The sequence below is a fragment of the Halichoerus grypus genome, chromosome 1 (assembly GCF_964656455.1).
Source record: "Halichoerus grypus chromosome 1, mHalGry1.hap1.1, whole genome shotgun sequence".
In the NCBI taxonomy this organism is placed as follows: domain Eukaryota; kingdom Metazoa; phylum Chordata; class Mammalia; order Carnivora; family Phocidae; genus Halichoerus; species Halichoerus grypus.
Genome location: NC_135712.1, coordinates 22,939,352 through 22,957,962, shown reverse-complemented (window position 1 = coordinate 22,957,962; position 18,611 = coordinate 22,939,352). Strand labels below are relative to the sequence as shown.

At 33.3% G+C, this 18,611-nt stretch overlaps 1 protein-coding gene across 1 annotated transcript in view; it reads left to right on the top strand.

The window, feature by feature from the left end:
* The window catches only part of NCAM2 (neural cell adhesion molecule 2), a 511,417-nt gene extending 493,508 nt beyond the window's left edge, over positions 1-17,909 (top strand). The window contains exons 16-18 of the mRNA XM_078056776.1: positions 4,483-4,687; positions 13,827-13,946; positions 17,365-17,909. Coding sequence (XP_077912902.1) covers positions 4,483-4,687; positions 13,827-13,946; positions 17,365-17,476 — 437 coding nt within the window. The 3' untranslated portion in view covers positions 17,477-17,909. The remainder of the gene's footprint in view (positions 1-4,482; positions 4,688-13,826; positions 13,947-17,364) is intronic.
* The last annotated feature ends 702 nt before the right edge of the window (positions 17,910-18,611 follow it).

Genomic DNA, 18,611 nt, shown 5'->3' with positions numbered 1-18,611 from the left:
ATATACCAAAAAAAATAGATGTTTAAACTTTATAATTCCTGAATTATTTATTCTTATTAAATTCTAATATAAAATCCCCTTTTTCAAAGAGCAGTACAAAATGAGAGAGCTAATAGCAAGAATACATAAAAAAATGATTTATATTGTTGTACATCATTTAAATAGTTGTTCCTTGTCTAGCAGTATAGGGGAAAAATGGACATTTTTCTGTAAGAAAACTACACATTTTAATTTATTTACTAAGTTATTCCTCTCCTGATTATTTGATGATACGCAACATAAATCTAACACAGGTATAAACAATATAAAACCTGAAGCTACATAGTCTTCATTTGTACTGATCTAATATCAAGGGTTATCCTGTGACTTAGGCCACTGCCCTCTCTGGACCTCAATTTCCTTATGTGTAAAGTAGAGCTGATAACATTGTTTTCCTATGTGATGGAGTTGTAAAAATTATCATAAAATATCATATATTGTAAAACACACGTGTAAATATTCTGGAAAGCTAAAAAAGAAAAGTTGAACTGGAAATCCTTTAAATGATTGCTATGTTCAATCTCAATTAATTCAATAATTAAAACTGTAATTAACTTAAAAAGAAAGTATGTTCTGTATGTTACTGAAAAAATAAATCATTGTTAGTCCCCAAATCCTAGTGATGTAATTTTACATGTGGTCATGATTTTGTCTGTGAAAAAGTCAAAAACAAATAAGTAAACTTCCCCACCAGAATAAATAGGTGTCAGAAAAAAAAAAAAAAAATTAGAAAATTTGGCTTTCATAGTTATTATAGCCTAACTTCATGGGATGTGAGAAAACATTAGCATTTAAATACATTCTTAAGCCAATTAAAAAAAAACATAACTTTTAAAAGAAAATTAAATATCTATTACATAAACCTACTTGCTATACATCCTATCCTCTGCAATGACAAAATATATTTGGTTTTCCATAAAAATAACTTCAAGTAACCTTCAACATTTATAATCATGAGTTTAAAACGTATAATTTTGTTTCCCTAGGAAAAAAAAAAAAAGTAATAGCTATTTTAGCATCAATATTCCTTTACCATAAGGTGCTTTACAAATATAATGTTTCTAAGAGCTTTTCTAAAGATGGAAATGAAGCAGAGCAATATGCTGGTTTAATGCTAAAAAGGTCACAAATAAAGTATTTATCATTTAAAAGCTAACTAGCTAAACATAAGTAAAAATGACTGTATTCTCAAGAGAATAATCAGTGTTTAATAAGAGATCGTGTCCCACCTTAGGGTGCTGATGAAAGAAGTATGTTTATAGACTAGTTTAACTTTAGATGGTCTATTTTTTCCACCAAAACCTCATTTCCCTAGTATTTTACAATAGCAAAATAATAGTAGTAGTAGTAATAATAATAATAATAATAATTAATAATAATAATACTATTGCCAATACTTGTTAGATTTTTACTCTGACCTGAGCAATAAGTGATAGAGGTATTAAGTACATTATTATATTCACAACAGTCTTTCCAAAAACCCCATGATCTAGTTTGTGATTGTTGCTGTTTCTGTAATTGCCCTCATTTTAATAAAGTGGCATCTCAGTCTTAGAGAAGTTAGCTGCCTCACCCAAGGTTTTACAGCAAATATGTGATGGACACCAGGTTCAGTGCATTTAAGTAGAAAGCCAGTCTCTTCATACTTAAAAAAAAGGTAAATAAAAGGGTGCCTGTTGGCTCAGAGGGTTAAGTGTCTGACTCTTGATCTCAGCTCAGATCTCAATCCCAGGGTCGTGAGTTCAAGCCCTGCATTGGGCTCTATGCTGGGCGTGGAACTTACATTTAGAAAAAAAAAAAAAAAAAGGTAAATGAAGATCTAATAATGGGCCAGGTAGATCATCACTGATCTGTGGGATTTATTGTCTAGAACCGTTCTGCATGTGAGAAGGACCTAAGTGAAGTGGAAGAGGAGTGACTAGTTTAAAGCACAGGGTTATTGAGTCAATATGTCCAGAGGGTCTAATGCCCAATCAGATTCATATTTTCAACTCCTCTTTTCTGAGCTTTGGTAGTTGAATCATGTGCAGTATATCAAAATGAATTCCTGTGGATTTTGAAAAAAAAAATTAGCTTGACATGTATCAAAGAAATTTCATTAAGTGAATTGTCCTTATTATATTGTAATGGTGCATTCAGGTAAGACTCATTTATATATTTAAAAATGGATAATGGAAGAAAATGTATAAAATGATTTTTAATTGTCTCTTCAGTCTTTCCTCAAAGTGGGTTCATGTGATACAAGAACAGTGCTATGGAAACTAGTAATTTCTCTGGATCTTAGCTAGGCAATTTTCCTAAACTATCACTACCTAAGTAGTATGGTAAAGTTTGATGGGGAATGGAGATTCTGAAAATGGAAGGAAAAAAATTAATTTTCCTCTAACACAATTATATGTTTGTCTCCTGTTTTTCTTTATCAGAAATAAAAGAATTACAATCAAAAGTATACTTGCTTGGGCATGGGAGCTGTAAGTTTGTTGATTCAATACTTAAGGAATTCTCACCTGTAACTTCACGGAGATGCTGTGGAAGTACTTCCATGTTTTAGCACAGGTCATCCAGAGAGTCGCTGGGGAAAGTGCCAGGAAACATGTCATGGATAGAATGATTTTTTTTATAAAACATGTGTTTCCTGGGGGGAAAAAAAAAGATAAATATAGATGAGAGGCTCAGTCATTCAGTAGAAAAATCAACTAAGAGGTGGCGCCTGGGTGGCTCAGTCGTTAAGCATCTGCCTTCGGCTCAGGTCATGATCTCAGGGTCCTGGGATCAAGCCCCGCATCGGGCTCCCTGCTCTACAGGAAGCCTGCTTCTCCCTCTCCCACTCCCCCTGCTTGTGTTCCCTCTCTCGCTGTGTCTCTCTCTGTCAAATAAATAAATAAAATTAAAAAAAAAAAAAAAAAGAAAAAGAAAAAATCAACTAAGATTCGGACAGGTGTGTCATCATTCAGCACCAGCTTATTGATTTAAAATAAAAAGTTGTATCGATTCCTTTAGATCACAATCTCTTCAAATCATTATTAAAATATTACACCGAAGTTTAAAAATATAACTTAGAAAAACTTTGTTTTACATATGTGTTTTTTCAGAAGTGGTTTTCTCCAAACCAAGTCTGCATCTGTCCCTGTCTGTCACTTGCATTACACATCTCTTATATATTTAAGATGCCATTATGATGCTGAGTAATAAATGCATTTTATCATTAAAAAGGAGAATTATAATTTTATAATGTTATGTATACAAATGTTAACATAATTGGGTTAAGAATCACTTTAAATAGAGGCGCCTGGGTGGCTCAGTGGGTTAAGCGTCTGCCTTCGGCTCAGATCATGATGCCAGGGTCCTGGGATCGAGCCCTGTGTGGGGCTCCCAGCTAGGCTATGTGGGAAGCCTGCTTATCCCTCTCCCTCTGCCTGCCGCTCCCCCTGCTTGTGTGTGCACTCTCTATCTGTCAAATAAAGTTTTTAAAAAAAGAATCATTTCGAGTAATTCTCTAAAATTGTCTTATAAGAATCCTATTCTTTTCCCTCTGGATAACACAGTATCTCCAGTTTAATCTCTTTCCATGGTGCTTATTTTTGTGCCAACATTGATGTGGCTGTGTAGTCTACCCACATTTTCAACTACAGTTATAAAACACTTGATTCATTTTCACTACCACTCTCCTCCTTGCTATTTCTGCTTAATCAGCATATTCTATCCTATTCCCAGTCATCTCTTCCATGGATAATTTCTGTATGACTTTCAGGAATTTCTGCAACCACACATCAAGGAAAAATGGCTCCCATCGTCCCCTACCTTCCCATGATAAGCTTCAGAAAGGTCACAAGTACCATAACTCTGTAAAAGTTTGCCTCTAGTCTAATATGATTTATTAAAATATTAACTGAAAAAATACAAGTAAACCATTTATTCTAAAATGATGATTCTCAAAATATTCATATACAGATATTTTAAAATGTGTTCTCTGTCAAAACAAAGTGCTTGGAGCACACATAATTTGCAAGTTTAAGACTTAAAACTAAGATAATTCCATATAGAACATTTATTGAATCTTTTCTTACAGGAGTTTTGACTGTATTTTCCTTCTAGCAATGTGGTGATCCATTAATGGTTGTGACTTTCTGATCCAGTACAGTTGGGGATGTGATAATATTCATTATCTTCCCCTCGGGGAATCAAAAAGTATATTGGAAAGAGAGCTACTTAAGAGTTTTTTTCCTAAATAAAGTTGGAAAAAATATTGCAAATCATTCACCTGTCAGTTGCTTAAAATATTGTTCAAAAGCCAGAGAATGGTTCCCAACAATTATGAAATTAAAATTTGCCAGTGACTATCACTTTTTTCCTGTCTCTTTAGTTAAGATTTATTTTCAAAATAACTGTCTATTTTTTTTCTATTTTGGAGCTTAGTAAAATTATTTTCTTTTATTTTTTAAGATACGCTTTTTAATGGTCTTGGGCTTGGAGCAGTCATTGGCCTGGGTGTGGCGGCACTCTTGCTAATCCTTGTGGTAACGGACGTCAGCTGCTTCTTTATTAGACAATGTGGGCTATTGATGTGCATCACGAGGAGAATGTGCGGGAAGAAGAGCGGCTCTAGCGGGAAAAGTAAAGAACTCGAAGAAGGAAAAGCTGCATACCTGTAAGTAGCAGACACTCACAGCGCATTACGTTACAGAGGTGCTATAGTCGGGAGCCTGGGTGGCTCAGTCGGTTAAGCGACTGCCTTCGGCTCAGGTCATGATCCTGGAGTCCCGGGATCGAGTCCCGCATCGGGCTGCTTGCTCAGCGGGGAGTCTGCTTCTCCCTCTGACCCTCCTCACTCTCATGTGCTCTCTCTCTCTCTCTCTCAAATAAATAAATAAATAAAATCTTAAAAAAAAAAAGGTGCTATAGTCAAGCTTGCAGACTTGGTTCAGGGACTTTTTTTCTGAGCAGAGTAAAGAGCTCAACTCTAAGACCATTGGACACTATACTGTCTGCTTTCCGATCTTAAGTCTGTATGACCTTAAATGTAACATGTTATAGAGCCAAATGCTTTTGAAACCAAACTATTAAAAAATAAATCTTAAAATGGGATCCACACAAAAAATAATTAGTCATGATTTAAATAGAATTAGGAAAAAAAGAAGTAGAAATATAGACAGTGGTACAAATGTATTTATGATTTCTCCCACCATTTTTCAGTTTATATTGAATAAAAGAAGGACACCAACAGTAATCTGAGTTAAAAACTGGGGTAAACTGAGTAAAAACATAAATTATGCCGATTCCTTCAAGTGCAGGAGATGACTATATAGAGGTTTCAAGATTGTAGAGCGATGTTATATGTGCTCTGCGATACATTAGTATGGATTCTGAACTTAATCTTCCAAATTTTGACCAAAAGATGACTATATGTTAGAATTTGGCGCTCTCTGTAGCATCCCATTCAATTAGAATATGAATTCCAAGAAAATACATAGAGCTGAGTACTATAGGGAACTCCTTTGTCATGTAAAAGGGCAACTAAGAGGTTTTAATACTTTTTGTTTGGGTTGGTGGTGTTTTGCTAGATTTGAACCTAATCTCAAAAGTACAATAGGCTCAATGAAAAAAAAAATTTAGAAGGCACAGGAGAACATGCACACTCACATATAATATAAACACACAATGTTTATGTGTATGTGTATGTGTGTTTGTATACATATACATATGTGTGTATATTAAACCCTGTAATCAAAAATAACTATTCTTAAGAATTAAGAACATTTCTTTTACCTTTTAAATCTTACAGTCTTTCTGTTACATGTCTAAAACATACAAAAGAGTTAAAAGAATTTTATAGCCAACACCCATGTATCAACTACTTGGATTCTCTAAAAGATATTTCATTATATTTCTCTTATCCCATATTTATCTGTTCTTCAATCCAAAGTGTATCCGTACACTTAACCCTACACAGTTCAACTTGCCTAGCATTGCATGCTGTTTTGTTAATGTTTTCTTTAGGTAAAACTTGCATAGAGTAAAATTCATAAAATGTTCCATTTGATGAGTTTTGACACATGTTTGTATCTGTATAACCCAAGCCCTATCAAAATTCAGAAACTTAACATCATCCTCAAAATTTCTCTAATGTTTCTACCCAGACAACTCATATTCCTCCCCCTGCCCCAGGCAACTACTAGTCTGATTCTTTTCATCATAAATAACTTTTAGCTGCTATAGAACTTGATAAAAATTGATTCCTGTAATATTTACTCTTTTGTGTCTGGCATTTTTCATTCAATCATGTTTTAAGATTCATTCATGGTGTTCTGTGTATCAGTAATTCATTTATTTTTTTATTGTTGAGTCATTTCTATTTGTTTTTCTATACATACATTTAGGCATGTAGAGCCTCATGCATTAATTTCTAGGCTTAGCAATATAGGAAAATCCATTCTTCACGCTGCATTTTTGTTTTGTTTTGTTTTGTTTACATCTCCAAGCCTATTTCAATCCCACTATACAATTTGTCTATGACCACTTCTTACTGACTCTCTATAAAGGATATTTTCACTTCATGAGATGCTAAATTAGATAACATACATTTTCGTTTCAAAAAAAATTAGATTCATTTCACAATCAAAATGCCACCTACTTATTTGTTGGACACAGAACACAGCAAAGAACAAACAGAAATCAGGCTCTGCTTCACACTTGAATGGGATAGTAACGTGTGCCATAGTAAACATAGTGGGATCAATTCACTATCCAGTATCTCCTGCTTTCCTCATTGGAACAAAGTCTACTTTTTAATAACCTGCTGTGTTTTTACATTGTATCATTAACTAAATAAATATATACCAAACTCAGTTCTAGTCTTTTTTTCGCATATTGAGAAAACCCTGTGTTTATAACATAATCATATATAAATATATTGATTGTTATATTGCTATATTGATTTTATTTATTTATTTATTTATTTGAGAGAGAGAGAGAGAGCTGGGATAGGGAAAGAGGGTGAGGGAGAGGGAGAGAATCCCAAGGAGGCTCCCCATGCAGGGCTTGATCTCACAACCTGAGATCATGACCTTATCCGAAACCAAAGATCAGACACTTAACTGACTAAGCGAACCGGGCACCGCCAGTAAGTGTTTAAAGATTACTTTAGCTGCTTGTGAAGAATGAATTACTGGAAGGTTGATAGGTGCAGAGGAAAGATTTAGAATCAGAAAGATTGAGTGGGAGGATCTTGAAATACCCCAGGTAAAAAATGATATTCTTTTGGACCAAGGTAGCAGTACTATAGGCAGATAGAAATGTTTGGAGTCTAGATATAGCTGAGGAAGAGTCAACTACTATTGATTGATTTGGCTTTGGGGTGAAAGAAAGAGAAATCATGTTTTTGTCTTAATTAACTGAAGGGATATTGGTGACTGTGTGCAAAACAATGAGGTATATTCAAGTTCTGCCATTTATTTTTATTTCACTCTATTAATTGGTAGTTTATCCATCAACACTTTGGTGTGTAAGTCCTGCTGGGTTTAATTAACCTTAAAGACTTGGGAAGATGAAAACACGGAGTTCATTCTGTGTTTGTTATCCATCATAACTTTTTATATTCCCCTGCTTTGGGAAAATAGTTTTCAACTCTTTTTTCAAAAATTTGTTGTTTGAATTGGGAAGATATTATAGTTTTTTTTCTCAAAAATGTTACATAAAATCACAATGGGAAATAGAATATAACTGATTTGGATGGACTGGATCTCTACTGGCCTCTAAACATGATCGGAAGTATTCTTAGACTAGTACTTTCATGTTATCACAATTATAAGACTGTGCAGATTTTTACAGAATATGTTAATTACACACTTAGAGTATTCTTGTTTAAAGAATATCAAGTTCCAGAAAAGAGAAATTAAAGTCAGTGGCATACAGAATGTCATTCATGTAAAGTTCTAGAATATTCCATTATTTGGCTCTTATAAATTTAAATTAAACTTACCTTTATCTTGCATTCTCATCATTTATCTAATAAAAATGGTGAATGATTTATACTTTATCAAACTATGCTTATACTCTTGTCTGCCCAAGCATTAATTTATGCTAATAAATATTTATTGAACACCTACATAGTCAGGCACTATTCTAAGCCCGAGAGATACAACTGTGAAGAAAAGCAAACTAGTCCCTTCCATCATCTAGCTTTTACTCTGCTGGGAAACACGTTTCAGTTAAAAAAAAACAATCAAATGGATGAATAAATAGTTTCTGTTATAAATGCTATTTTTATAAATAAAAAAAAGAAAGAATTTTCCTGGTTAGACTTAAGTTGTAAAGGAAGTAAAATATTAAAAACTAATAGAAAGTAATTAGCCAGAGTGTGTGTGTGTGTGTGTGTGTGTGTGTGTGTGTGTGTGTGTGTGTGAAAATGGCTTTTCAATGTACAGAGAGATATCCAAACCAGCCCCCTTTACTGCCAGGTGAGAGAAGGCGAATATACAACTCCAGTCCACTCCAGCCATCCTGACTCAGTTCAAGGGGGGAGTCCCGAGAAACAATGGTGAAGTTTAGAGTCCAGGGGTGCAGACTTACTAATGACTGAGGCCTAATGATAGGATTATTGAATGCACCCTCTCCACACCCCACTATTCCACCACATTAGTAAATGCCTATATTTAGCAGTTCCTTCTAACCAGTACATCATGTCCCAGGACGAAGAAAATCTATAAGGTTTACTCAAGGCAACAATCATTTTGAAGAGGTAGAACTAGCATCAGGGCTAGATTCAGAGAAGGCAGGGATGTTGGAATTATCAGACCAAGATTTTTTTAAAGTATATGATTAATATAGTGAGAACACTATAGGACAGCATGAGAGATGGGCCATATAGCAGAGAGATGGAAACTCTGAAGAAGAATCCAAAAGAAGTGCTAGAGACCAAAAACATCCTAATAGAAATGAAGAATGTCCCTGAGGAGCTTACTAGTAAACCAGACATAGCTGAAGAAAGAATCTCTGAGCTTTGTGGAGATCTTAATAGAAAATACCAAAACTTAAAAGCAAACAGAGGGGCACCTGGGTGGCTCAGTCGGTTAAACATCCAACTCTTGATTTCAGCTCAGGTCATGATCTCAGGGTTGTGATATCGAGCTCCATGTTGGGCTCTGTGTTGGGCATGGAGCCTGCTTGAGATTCTCTCTCTCTCTCTCCCTCTGAACCTCCCTGCCTCTCTCTCTAAAAAAAAAAAAAAAAAAAAAAAGCAAACAGAATAAAGACTGAAAAAAATCCACAGAAAAAGAACTATGGGACAACTACACAAGGTGAAACATATGTGTAATAGGAATACCAGAAGGAGAAGAAATAGAGACCGAACAGAAATATCTGAAACATTAATGACTGAGAACTTCCCCAAATAAATATCTGACACAAAACCACAGATCCAGGAAGCTCAGAGAACGTTGAGGAGTGCAAATGCCCAAAACAAAACAAAATAGAACAACAAAAACTATACTTAGTCATATCATTTTCAAACTACAGAAATTCAAAGATAAAGAAAAATTCCTGAAAGAAGCTAGAGGAAATAAATACCTTATCTATAGGAAGCAAAGGTAAGAATTGAATCTAATTTATGTACACAAACACACACACACACTGCTATGTATTAATATGCACATATATATGTACATCTATTATTGCAATGTTTTCTCAGATAGCAATGAAGCTTCAAAAAGTACCTTTTCAGCATGTAAATTTCTGGCTCATTCTTTTTATAAATAAGTAGTATTCTATAGTATCAATTACCAAATGCATTTATCCCCTTGTCTTTGATGACAATTTAGATGAAACTTTCAATATTTTATCATATTGAAGTATAATATGCAGTTTGAACTTAACTTTTATATAAATCTTGTTGTAAATGTACATTATGCTCCTAGACAGGGAATGTAAATCAAAACTGAAAAATACTAACAAATTGCCCACAAAATTCTATACTAACTCATACTGTTAATAAAATCAGAGAATATATATTTCTCTATAGCTTTTTAAACAAACATTAAATATTATCAATTTATGTTTATTTTTGTCAATATAGTAAGTGAAAGATATTGTTTAAAATTTGCATTTTTCTGATCCAGGTTAAGTCTGAGCTTATTTGTTTTATGATTTCTCTTTGGTCACTTTATTTCTTCAGGGAGTTTCTTGTTCATATTCTGTACACAAGTTCATGGAGTTATTTAACTTTTCTCTAACTTTTTAATTATATAATACGACCCTTAATTATTTGACATCATATTTATTGCAAATATTTTCCCCAGTCTATTTCAAAGTTTGAGTTTTGCTTATGATGCCATTAATTATATGAATACTTTCCATTTTTATTTGAGAACCGATGAATTTTATGAATCTTTCTTTCTTAGTGTGTTTTGAGATATTTTCATTTTTTTCCTTTAATTTGTTGAAGTTGTAAGTTTTAGTAATGTATTTCCCAACATAAATCCTCCTTGCCCTCCTAGAATACTGAAGACAGTTACTGATTCAGTGCATATATGTCAGGCACTCTTCTAAACACTGAAGAAATTAGTTTGGTGTCACTATCATCTCTGTTTTACTATCCAGGCAACAGGACAGAGAAATGCTTATGCCGTGAGTGAGTGAGAGTCAGCTAGTTTGGTCCCAGGGCACATCATTTTAACTATTCTACTGTACTTGTCATTTCCTGCTTAATAATCAGTTCTAGAAACCCGGCAGGAATTTATTTAGTTTTTACCAGTCTATTGATGGTGAAATTGTCCATAAATTGTGGCATACGTTTTTATGCCAATTTAAATAAAATATTGCCTTACCATTTTTTTAATAATTCGACAGAAAATATCAGTAATAATTCTGATATCATTTCAAGTATAATTAAATATAATTTATACAAGAGAGGCATTAGACTCATGGAAATTATATGTGTGCTTCAGATATTTTCACCTAAGGGTAAGGAAAATATGCATTTCATACTCCTTATAGTATTTATTGTAATAGAAGATATTGGAAACAACCTAAATGTCTGTTGGTTGGACACTGGCCAAATACGTAGTGCATGCATACAATGGGATAGTATGTGCCGTGAAAAAGAAAGAGGCAGCTCTGAATGTTCTAGCGTTCATCGAAAAGGCAAAATTATATTCAGTTAGTATGTACCATTTGTATAAAAATAACTCCCTGCATTTTCACGCATATATGCTAGTATATGAATAGAAGGAATGTCTCTGGAAAACAGTTTGAAAATGTGCTTGTCTCTATGATAGGTAACTTAATATCCTGTAAGTAGGAATGGTAGGGAGGTGTACCTTTCTCTATATGCCCTTTGTAGAATTCTGTAATATATGAATACACTAGCTAGTTAAAAATGTAAAAGATCACTAAAAACAAAAATAAGGATTTTAAGACAACTCACCCATGTTCTCTTGTAACTCTTTTAATTTCCTTTTAGTAATGTTTATTTTATTATTTCTAGTTTAAAGTGGTTTGCTTACGTATTATTTTCAATAAGGAGGATACAATTAAAATCCAAATTCACTATCTTCTTTTTTTTTTTTTGCATTCTATTTTATTTAATTCACACCCCTAGATCTGCACCTGTTAATATAAACATAAAATCCAACGCTTTGAATCACTTTTTTGCTCAGAGTCAGCAATAGCCACATTTTTCCAAACAGTATCATCCTCTATGTCATCAAGGGCATTGATATCATGAAGAATTTTTTTTTTTTTTTTTTTTTTTTTAAAGATTTCATTTGACAGAGAGAGAGAGACAGCGAGAGAGGGAACACAAGCAGGGGGAGTGGGAGAGTGAGAAGTAGGCCTCCCGCAGAGCAGGGAGCCCGATGCGGGGCTCGATCCCAGGACCCTGGGATCACGACCCGAGCCGAAGGCAGACGCTTAACGACTGAGCCACCCAGGTGCCCCGATATCATGAAGAATTTTTTAAAAGAATCAATCATTGCTGTTGTTTCTTGTTTGCAAAAAACAATAGCAAACAAAACAACATAAAACTAAAATTTAATGGTGGTGGGCTCTTTAATCATCTTTACTACTATATAGATATTGCTTCCTTGGAGTCCCTATTCAGGTTGCTGAACACATCAGAATCACCAGGTCTCACAGACATTTGCATTTTAGAGGTATAAAAGGTTCTTCACTATTAACTCTAGATTATAGAGTTCTAGATTTTCTTCCATTTCTATTAACATCCATTTGTCAGATTTTGAAGTGTATGTATGTGAGGGACATACATACTGAAATAAGAGCAATTCAAACCTGCCACCTGATCAAAAGTTTTTTATCATTCTCAATATTTTCCTGTTTGAGAGTCAGCATTTGTAAGGTATGTTAAATATTTGTGCCATTGTTGGGGTTTGGTTGTTTGATTTATTTTGTATGTACTCTTAGTTTACTTGATTTTTAAGAACTAATTTTAATGTCATATATTTGTCATTACAATATTAAATAGATTTAATGTGCCCAGTGCTCCATCATTACATCGCTCCCTCACCTTCAACCTCCAGCAAACAGTGATCTTTTATTTTCTCTATAACGTTGCTTTTTACAGAATTCAGTGTAATTGGGATTACATAGTATGTAGCCTTTCAGACTGGCTTATTTTCCTTATCAATATGCATTTAAAGTTCTCCCAGGTCTTTTTGTGGCTAGATAGCTCATTTCTCTTTATTGCTGAATAATATCCAATTGTATGAATGTACCACAGTTTGTTTATCCATTCACCCGTTGAAGGACATTTTAGTTGGTTCCAATTTGGGGCAGTTATGATAAAACTTCTATAAACATTCATGTGGAGATTTTTGCATGGGCATAAGTTTTCAGTTCATTTGGGTAAATATGTTAGAGTACAGTTGCAAGATTGTATGGTAAGACTATGTCCCTGGGTATGTGAGGACCCCTATCCCTCCCTTACATTTTTTTTTTGTATTTGTGCCATAATTATAATCTGCATTATGAGTGTATCATTCTCAACGCTTTTATCTCACTATACCCTTTATCATCACTAAATGCCTTCCTTGTTTTTCTTTCTTTTTGTTCATTTTTTGAGGAATGAAACTTTGCAGTAAACTTTCTAATTTTATGAAAATTCCACAATTATGTAAAATTACACTTATTCTCATATTTTAAAAATCCAATAAAGATGACATGGATTTGAAATTACAAATGAAAACATCATGCATATGTGTTATAATATTGTTTTTATGTAAACTATTTTCTTGAAAACATGAATATGTAAAGTCAATATCATATTATAGTTAAAATCATTCATATAATTCATAAAAAACATTTAAAACAATGCTACATCTCATATATATAAATCTTATCTTCTAAATTTTAATATAGAAGCAATATTTCTGATGCTATATTTCAAATTAAAAAAATCTAAAGCATATGTCTTCTTAGGGGGAAAAAGCTATTTCATGTCATAATTTCCTTTAACAAAATATTTTTTATTTATTTTCCAAAATAAACTGCACAATCAAATTTAAAATTTGGACTTTTCCAAAAAAATAACACAATTTTGATGAAAAAAAAGAATCCTAGATAAAATGGAATTTCTCCTTTCTATTTTTTCTGGGTGAAAATTACGTGGTTGAGATGAATTTAAATGAAAAAAAAATTCTTAGGGTATTCTTAATCTGACCATGCTGGATTTTTGGCAGGAGGAGGTGGGATTATGTGGAGATTCTAAACTATGTTTCATAATGCATCTATTTTTACATTACATAAGTAAGGTTTTCTTGTTTGTTTATTTTTCCTAGGAAAGATGGATCGAAAGAACCAATAGTGGAGATGAGAACAGAGGATGAAAGAATCACTAATCATGAGGATGGGAGCCCAGTAAATGAGCCAAATGAAACCACACCACTAACAGAACCTGAGTAAGTAGCTTCAAATGCTTTATTATTTTTGGATAAATATTTGTAAAATGATAACATTATCATTCCTTGTAGCATATACTTACAAATAACATCAATTGTAGAAAAATATTTCTTTTTCAAAAAAAATAGATGAGAATGTCGAAAACCATTTTCTAGAGAGACATTACATATGAAAATTTTGTATCAATGCCAGAGAAAATCTACTGTTCAAACACATATTTATAATTTTATGTAAAAATGTCAAAAAGATGGAACATGGTAGAGTTGGATTTTCTTACACTTATTTTACTTTTTAAGAAAGTGATACTTTCAGGGCACCAGGAGTGCTCAGTCAGTTAAGGTGAAGTATCTGACTCTTGATTTCAGTTTAACTCATGATCTCAGGGTTGTGAGATTGAGCCTGTGTCCGCCTCCCTACTCAGTGGGCAGTCTGCATGAGATTCTCTCTTTCCCTCTCCCTTTGCCCTTGTCCCTCCCCCACTCATGCACTCCTCTGTCTCTCTAAAATAAATAAATAAGGGGCACCTGGGAGGCTCAGTGGTTAAGGATCTACCTTTGGCCCAGGTCATGATCCCAGGGTCCTGGGATTGAGTCCAGCTTTGGGGGTCCCTGCTCAATGGGGAATCTGCTTCTTCCTCTGCCCCTGGCCCTGCTTGTGCTCTCTCACTCTCTCTCAAATAAATAAATAAAATCTTAAAAAAAACAAAAAATAAAATAAATAAATCTTTAAAAAAAGAAAGTGATACTTTCAAAATGTGATTTTTACTGAAATATAACAGGGTCAGGAAATTAGCCATTACTCTGAATATGAATATCACAATTTAAAATAAAAATTAATAGTGTGAAAATGTACACAAGTCTACTTTAAAAAGAAAGAATATTCATTAGAAGGAAGAAGAAATACTGTTAAATTGTCTATCATTTTTTATTTTTTTTAAGATTTTATTTATTTATCAGAGAGAGAGAGACAGAGGCAGGCAGAGGGAGAAGCAGGCTCCTTGCTGAGCAAGGAGCCCGATGCCGAGCTCGATCCCAGGACCCTGGGGTCATGACCTGAGCCAAAGGCAGATGCTTAACCGACTGAGCCACCCAGGCATCCCAAATTGTCTATCATTTTAATGTCTATATAGGAAATGGTGCTTGCTCTCCATTCAAGATTATATTATTTACTTCTTTCTATACCCATCAGAGCTCCATTATAGCCATAGCAGATATTTCAACTAAATCTGCAAAGATGATGAACATGTGCAAAGATGATGTTCAGACAACATGAAAGTTAAAATGATTAAAGCCAAAGACATTACTAAGGAGTGAAATAGTATTCTATAGAATATATTGAATACAAACAAAACCATGACTATCACATTATTCTTTAAATACTGCTCACTAAAATTACTTCTAAATTATATTGGGTTTTTTTTGTTTATTTTTTTAAGGATTCCTTTTTCTTTACCAGCAAACACTTACAGAGAAATTTGATTTGGGTTTCTCATCCTAAATGGAAGGCTGTGTGTTGTCACAAGTGAAGAAAATAACTTATTTCAGAAATGTCTGCTATCTGCTCTCAAGGGGCTGAAATAATTACTATTTAGAGAAACACAAAGTACTACTCTGTAGCTAAATTTTCAGTATAAATCCTCAGGTCATGTCAGTGACTGCATTTAGAGATTATTACCTTCTAAATTGAAGTTTACTCTTGTAGAGGCAGCTTTTACAAGGTGGGTTCTATAGTTTTTCCTTCAGAAGTTAGAAGTCTTTTCAATGAAGCAAAATTTTACACAATAAAACACATTTCTATCTGTTGATTAACACTTACAATGAGAGATTGGTGCATATGAAAACTAGCTAAGAACTGGGTATTATATGTAAATGATGAATCACTAAATTCTACTCCCAAAACTAATACTACACTATATGTTAACTAACTGGAGTTTAAATAAAAACTTGAAAATACAAAAAATAAAGCAAAAACAAAAAAAGATGATCTAATAACTACTCCAGTCCTCAATTATAGAAAAGAAATACTCAACATAAAAATAATAGAATTAACTGTAATCTTTAAAGAAAGCAATTTAACATAAATGTAAGTAGTGAAAACTCGGCATGCAAAAATTCGTCATCCAAGAATTAGTTGAAAACTCTGGTTAATTCCAATGTTATAATTCTTTGAATAAAAATATATTAAGTATTATGCTAACCTCCCACCCAAGCTCTAAATTTCTCTACATTTTGCTACTTAGAAGTGACCTTATTGATTTTATCTTTTATTATCAATATTTGCCGTACTTGGGAGTGGGTGAACGGAAGGACTGTGAAAGCATTATTTATAACACACATAAAATAACCTGCCCTAATAGGTATAAAGTAGATGCTGTTTCCTTCCCAGCAATGGGACATAGTAACATTTACCCATGACTTACTTTTGATTGGTTAGTTTTCACATAATAGCTTTGATCTTCAGAACATAATGGCTTGCTCTTCTCATTCAAAAACAGAAAAGAAATTACACATAAATCCCAGAGAAACTAGCATAGTAGCATTCACTACCCCACAAAATGGTGACCTTAAAGTATGGAATTGAACTGGAATTTGTTTTTGATGTGGAAAAAATATTTTGTCAAGGGAGGAAATCTTCCCCCCAAAGCTGTGTAAATAAGGCATAATCATAAACCATTGGACTCAAGACCGGTAGAAAAAACTATACATCTTGAATCATTGTCATCATAGTAAGATTTGTGAAGCTATCTTAACGACTGAGCCACCCAGGCGCCCCTTACTTTCATTAAGTTCCAAAGAACATAGCTAATTCACCCAGCTTTTGAAGTATGTAACAGAATATGACAGCAACTATTAATGATTTTTATTTGAAAAAACTTAGGTACTAGTAACTCATCTAGTTGACATATAAAAATACTGGCTTGTGGGGGCCTGGGTGGCTCAGGTGGTTAAGCATCTGCCTTTGGCTCAGGTCATGATCCCGGGGTCCTAGGATAGAGTCCCGCATTGGGCTCCCTGCTCCATGGGGACCCTGTTTCTCCCTCTGCCTCTCTCTCTCTCTCTCTTTCTGTCTCATGAATTAAAAAAAAAAAAAAATACTGGCTTGTTTAGATTCTAAACAATTCTATTTTATGTATCAATAACTGGTTATCAAATCTAAGCCACCCTATAGTGAACGATTTGGTGCATCTAAAACTACAAATACATTGTTTCATTCATCATTTTGCAGTACATCACATTTTTACAATGGATAATATTGTCTAATTATTTTTCTATCATTTTGATATTACTTTAACAAATCTGATTTTTTTCATTCTAATAATTGTAGATATTGACTTCTATAAGGCAGTAACTTAGTATTAGGGAGTACCACTTAAACTGCATTAGAAAATGAAGTTCATTATTTTATATTTCCTTCCAGAAAATTGCCTTTAAAAGAAGAAAATGGAAAAGAAGTCTTAAATCCAGAAACTATAGAAATTAAGGTTTCTAACGACATCATACAATCAAAAGAAGATGATAGCAAAGCATAACACCAAGATCACAGAGGCTTGAACATGCTACAAAGAGCATTTGGATTGCAGTGACCCTATGACCAAAACTATTTCATTGACCTTAATTTCTTGGGAAACTTCTAGCTTGGAATAGCTTGTACACATATACATATGATCAAATATTCCTGCCCATGGTCCATTACCTTTTGTTGTTGTTGTTATTGTTGTTGTTTATTTTGTTATGAATTTCAATATAGAGACCTGACTGGCACCAACTCTTGGGTATCAATTTGATTCTGTGATTTAAATACTGCAATTTATTATACAGCTAAAGTGCTCTGTTTCTTAAGGACTATATATTTCATCGACAACCTCTCCCACAAATAGGGGTTTAAGAAAAAACAAAAGGAAAAAAAAGCTTTGTGAGCTAAATGTATAAGAAAGCCCTGCATGTTTTTCATCCTATCTTGGGCAAACAGATTATTAACGTGGATTTCAGTTTAAGATGAAAACAGTTAATAATTATCAGGAGAATTTCAGGGAACTTGGGCTTGAAGGAGCCAGTTATCTTTAGCAGATATTAAAAATTGAGAGAAACTTTGTAAAATTCTTTCTAAGTTACAGTTACAGTGCTATTTGAATGTTAAGTTTTGATAGACTGAATTGCCAGATCAAAATTGTTACCCATTTGAACGAATATCAGTTGTGTGTAAAATTAGATTAGAAAGATTCCGTAAATCTCTCTCTTTATATATGCCATAATCACTCACAATGGATTACACAAAAAAAATAAATGTATTGCAAGTGAAAATAATATTGATTTCTGCCCTCAGCTTCAAATAAAGTAAATTGAAATGGTAACAATATCAATGTTGTCTTGATATATTTATAAATATGTGATTATATTTTACTTTTTAAATAATTTTATCAAAAAAATAAGTCCTTAGTGTTGAAATACTTCAAACCATATCCTCAGATACATTTTTTTGACCACTGTTTTAGATGATCTTGGTTTAAAAATTCATTTTCCCAGTGTTACAGGTCCATCATTAAATGTAATTGGCTAATGGAAATTAAAATCCTTAGTGGTTAAATAAAGAAGAAAATAACATGTAAACATGCCATAAAATTGTCAGTGATAAACAACTGAATTGCCACTATCTGTTTTTCTTTT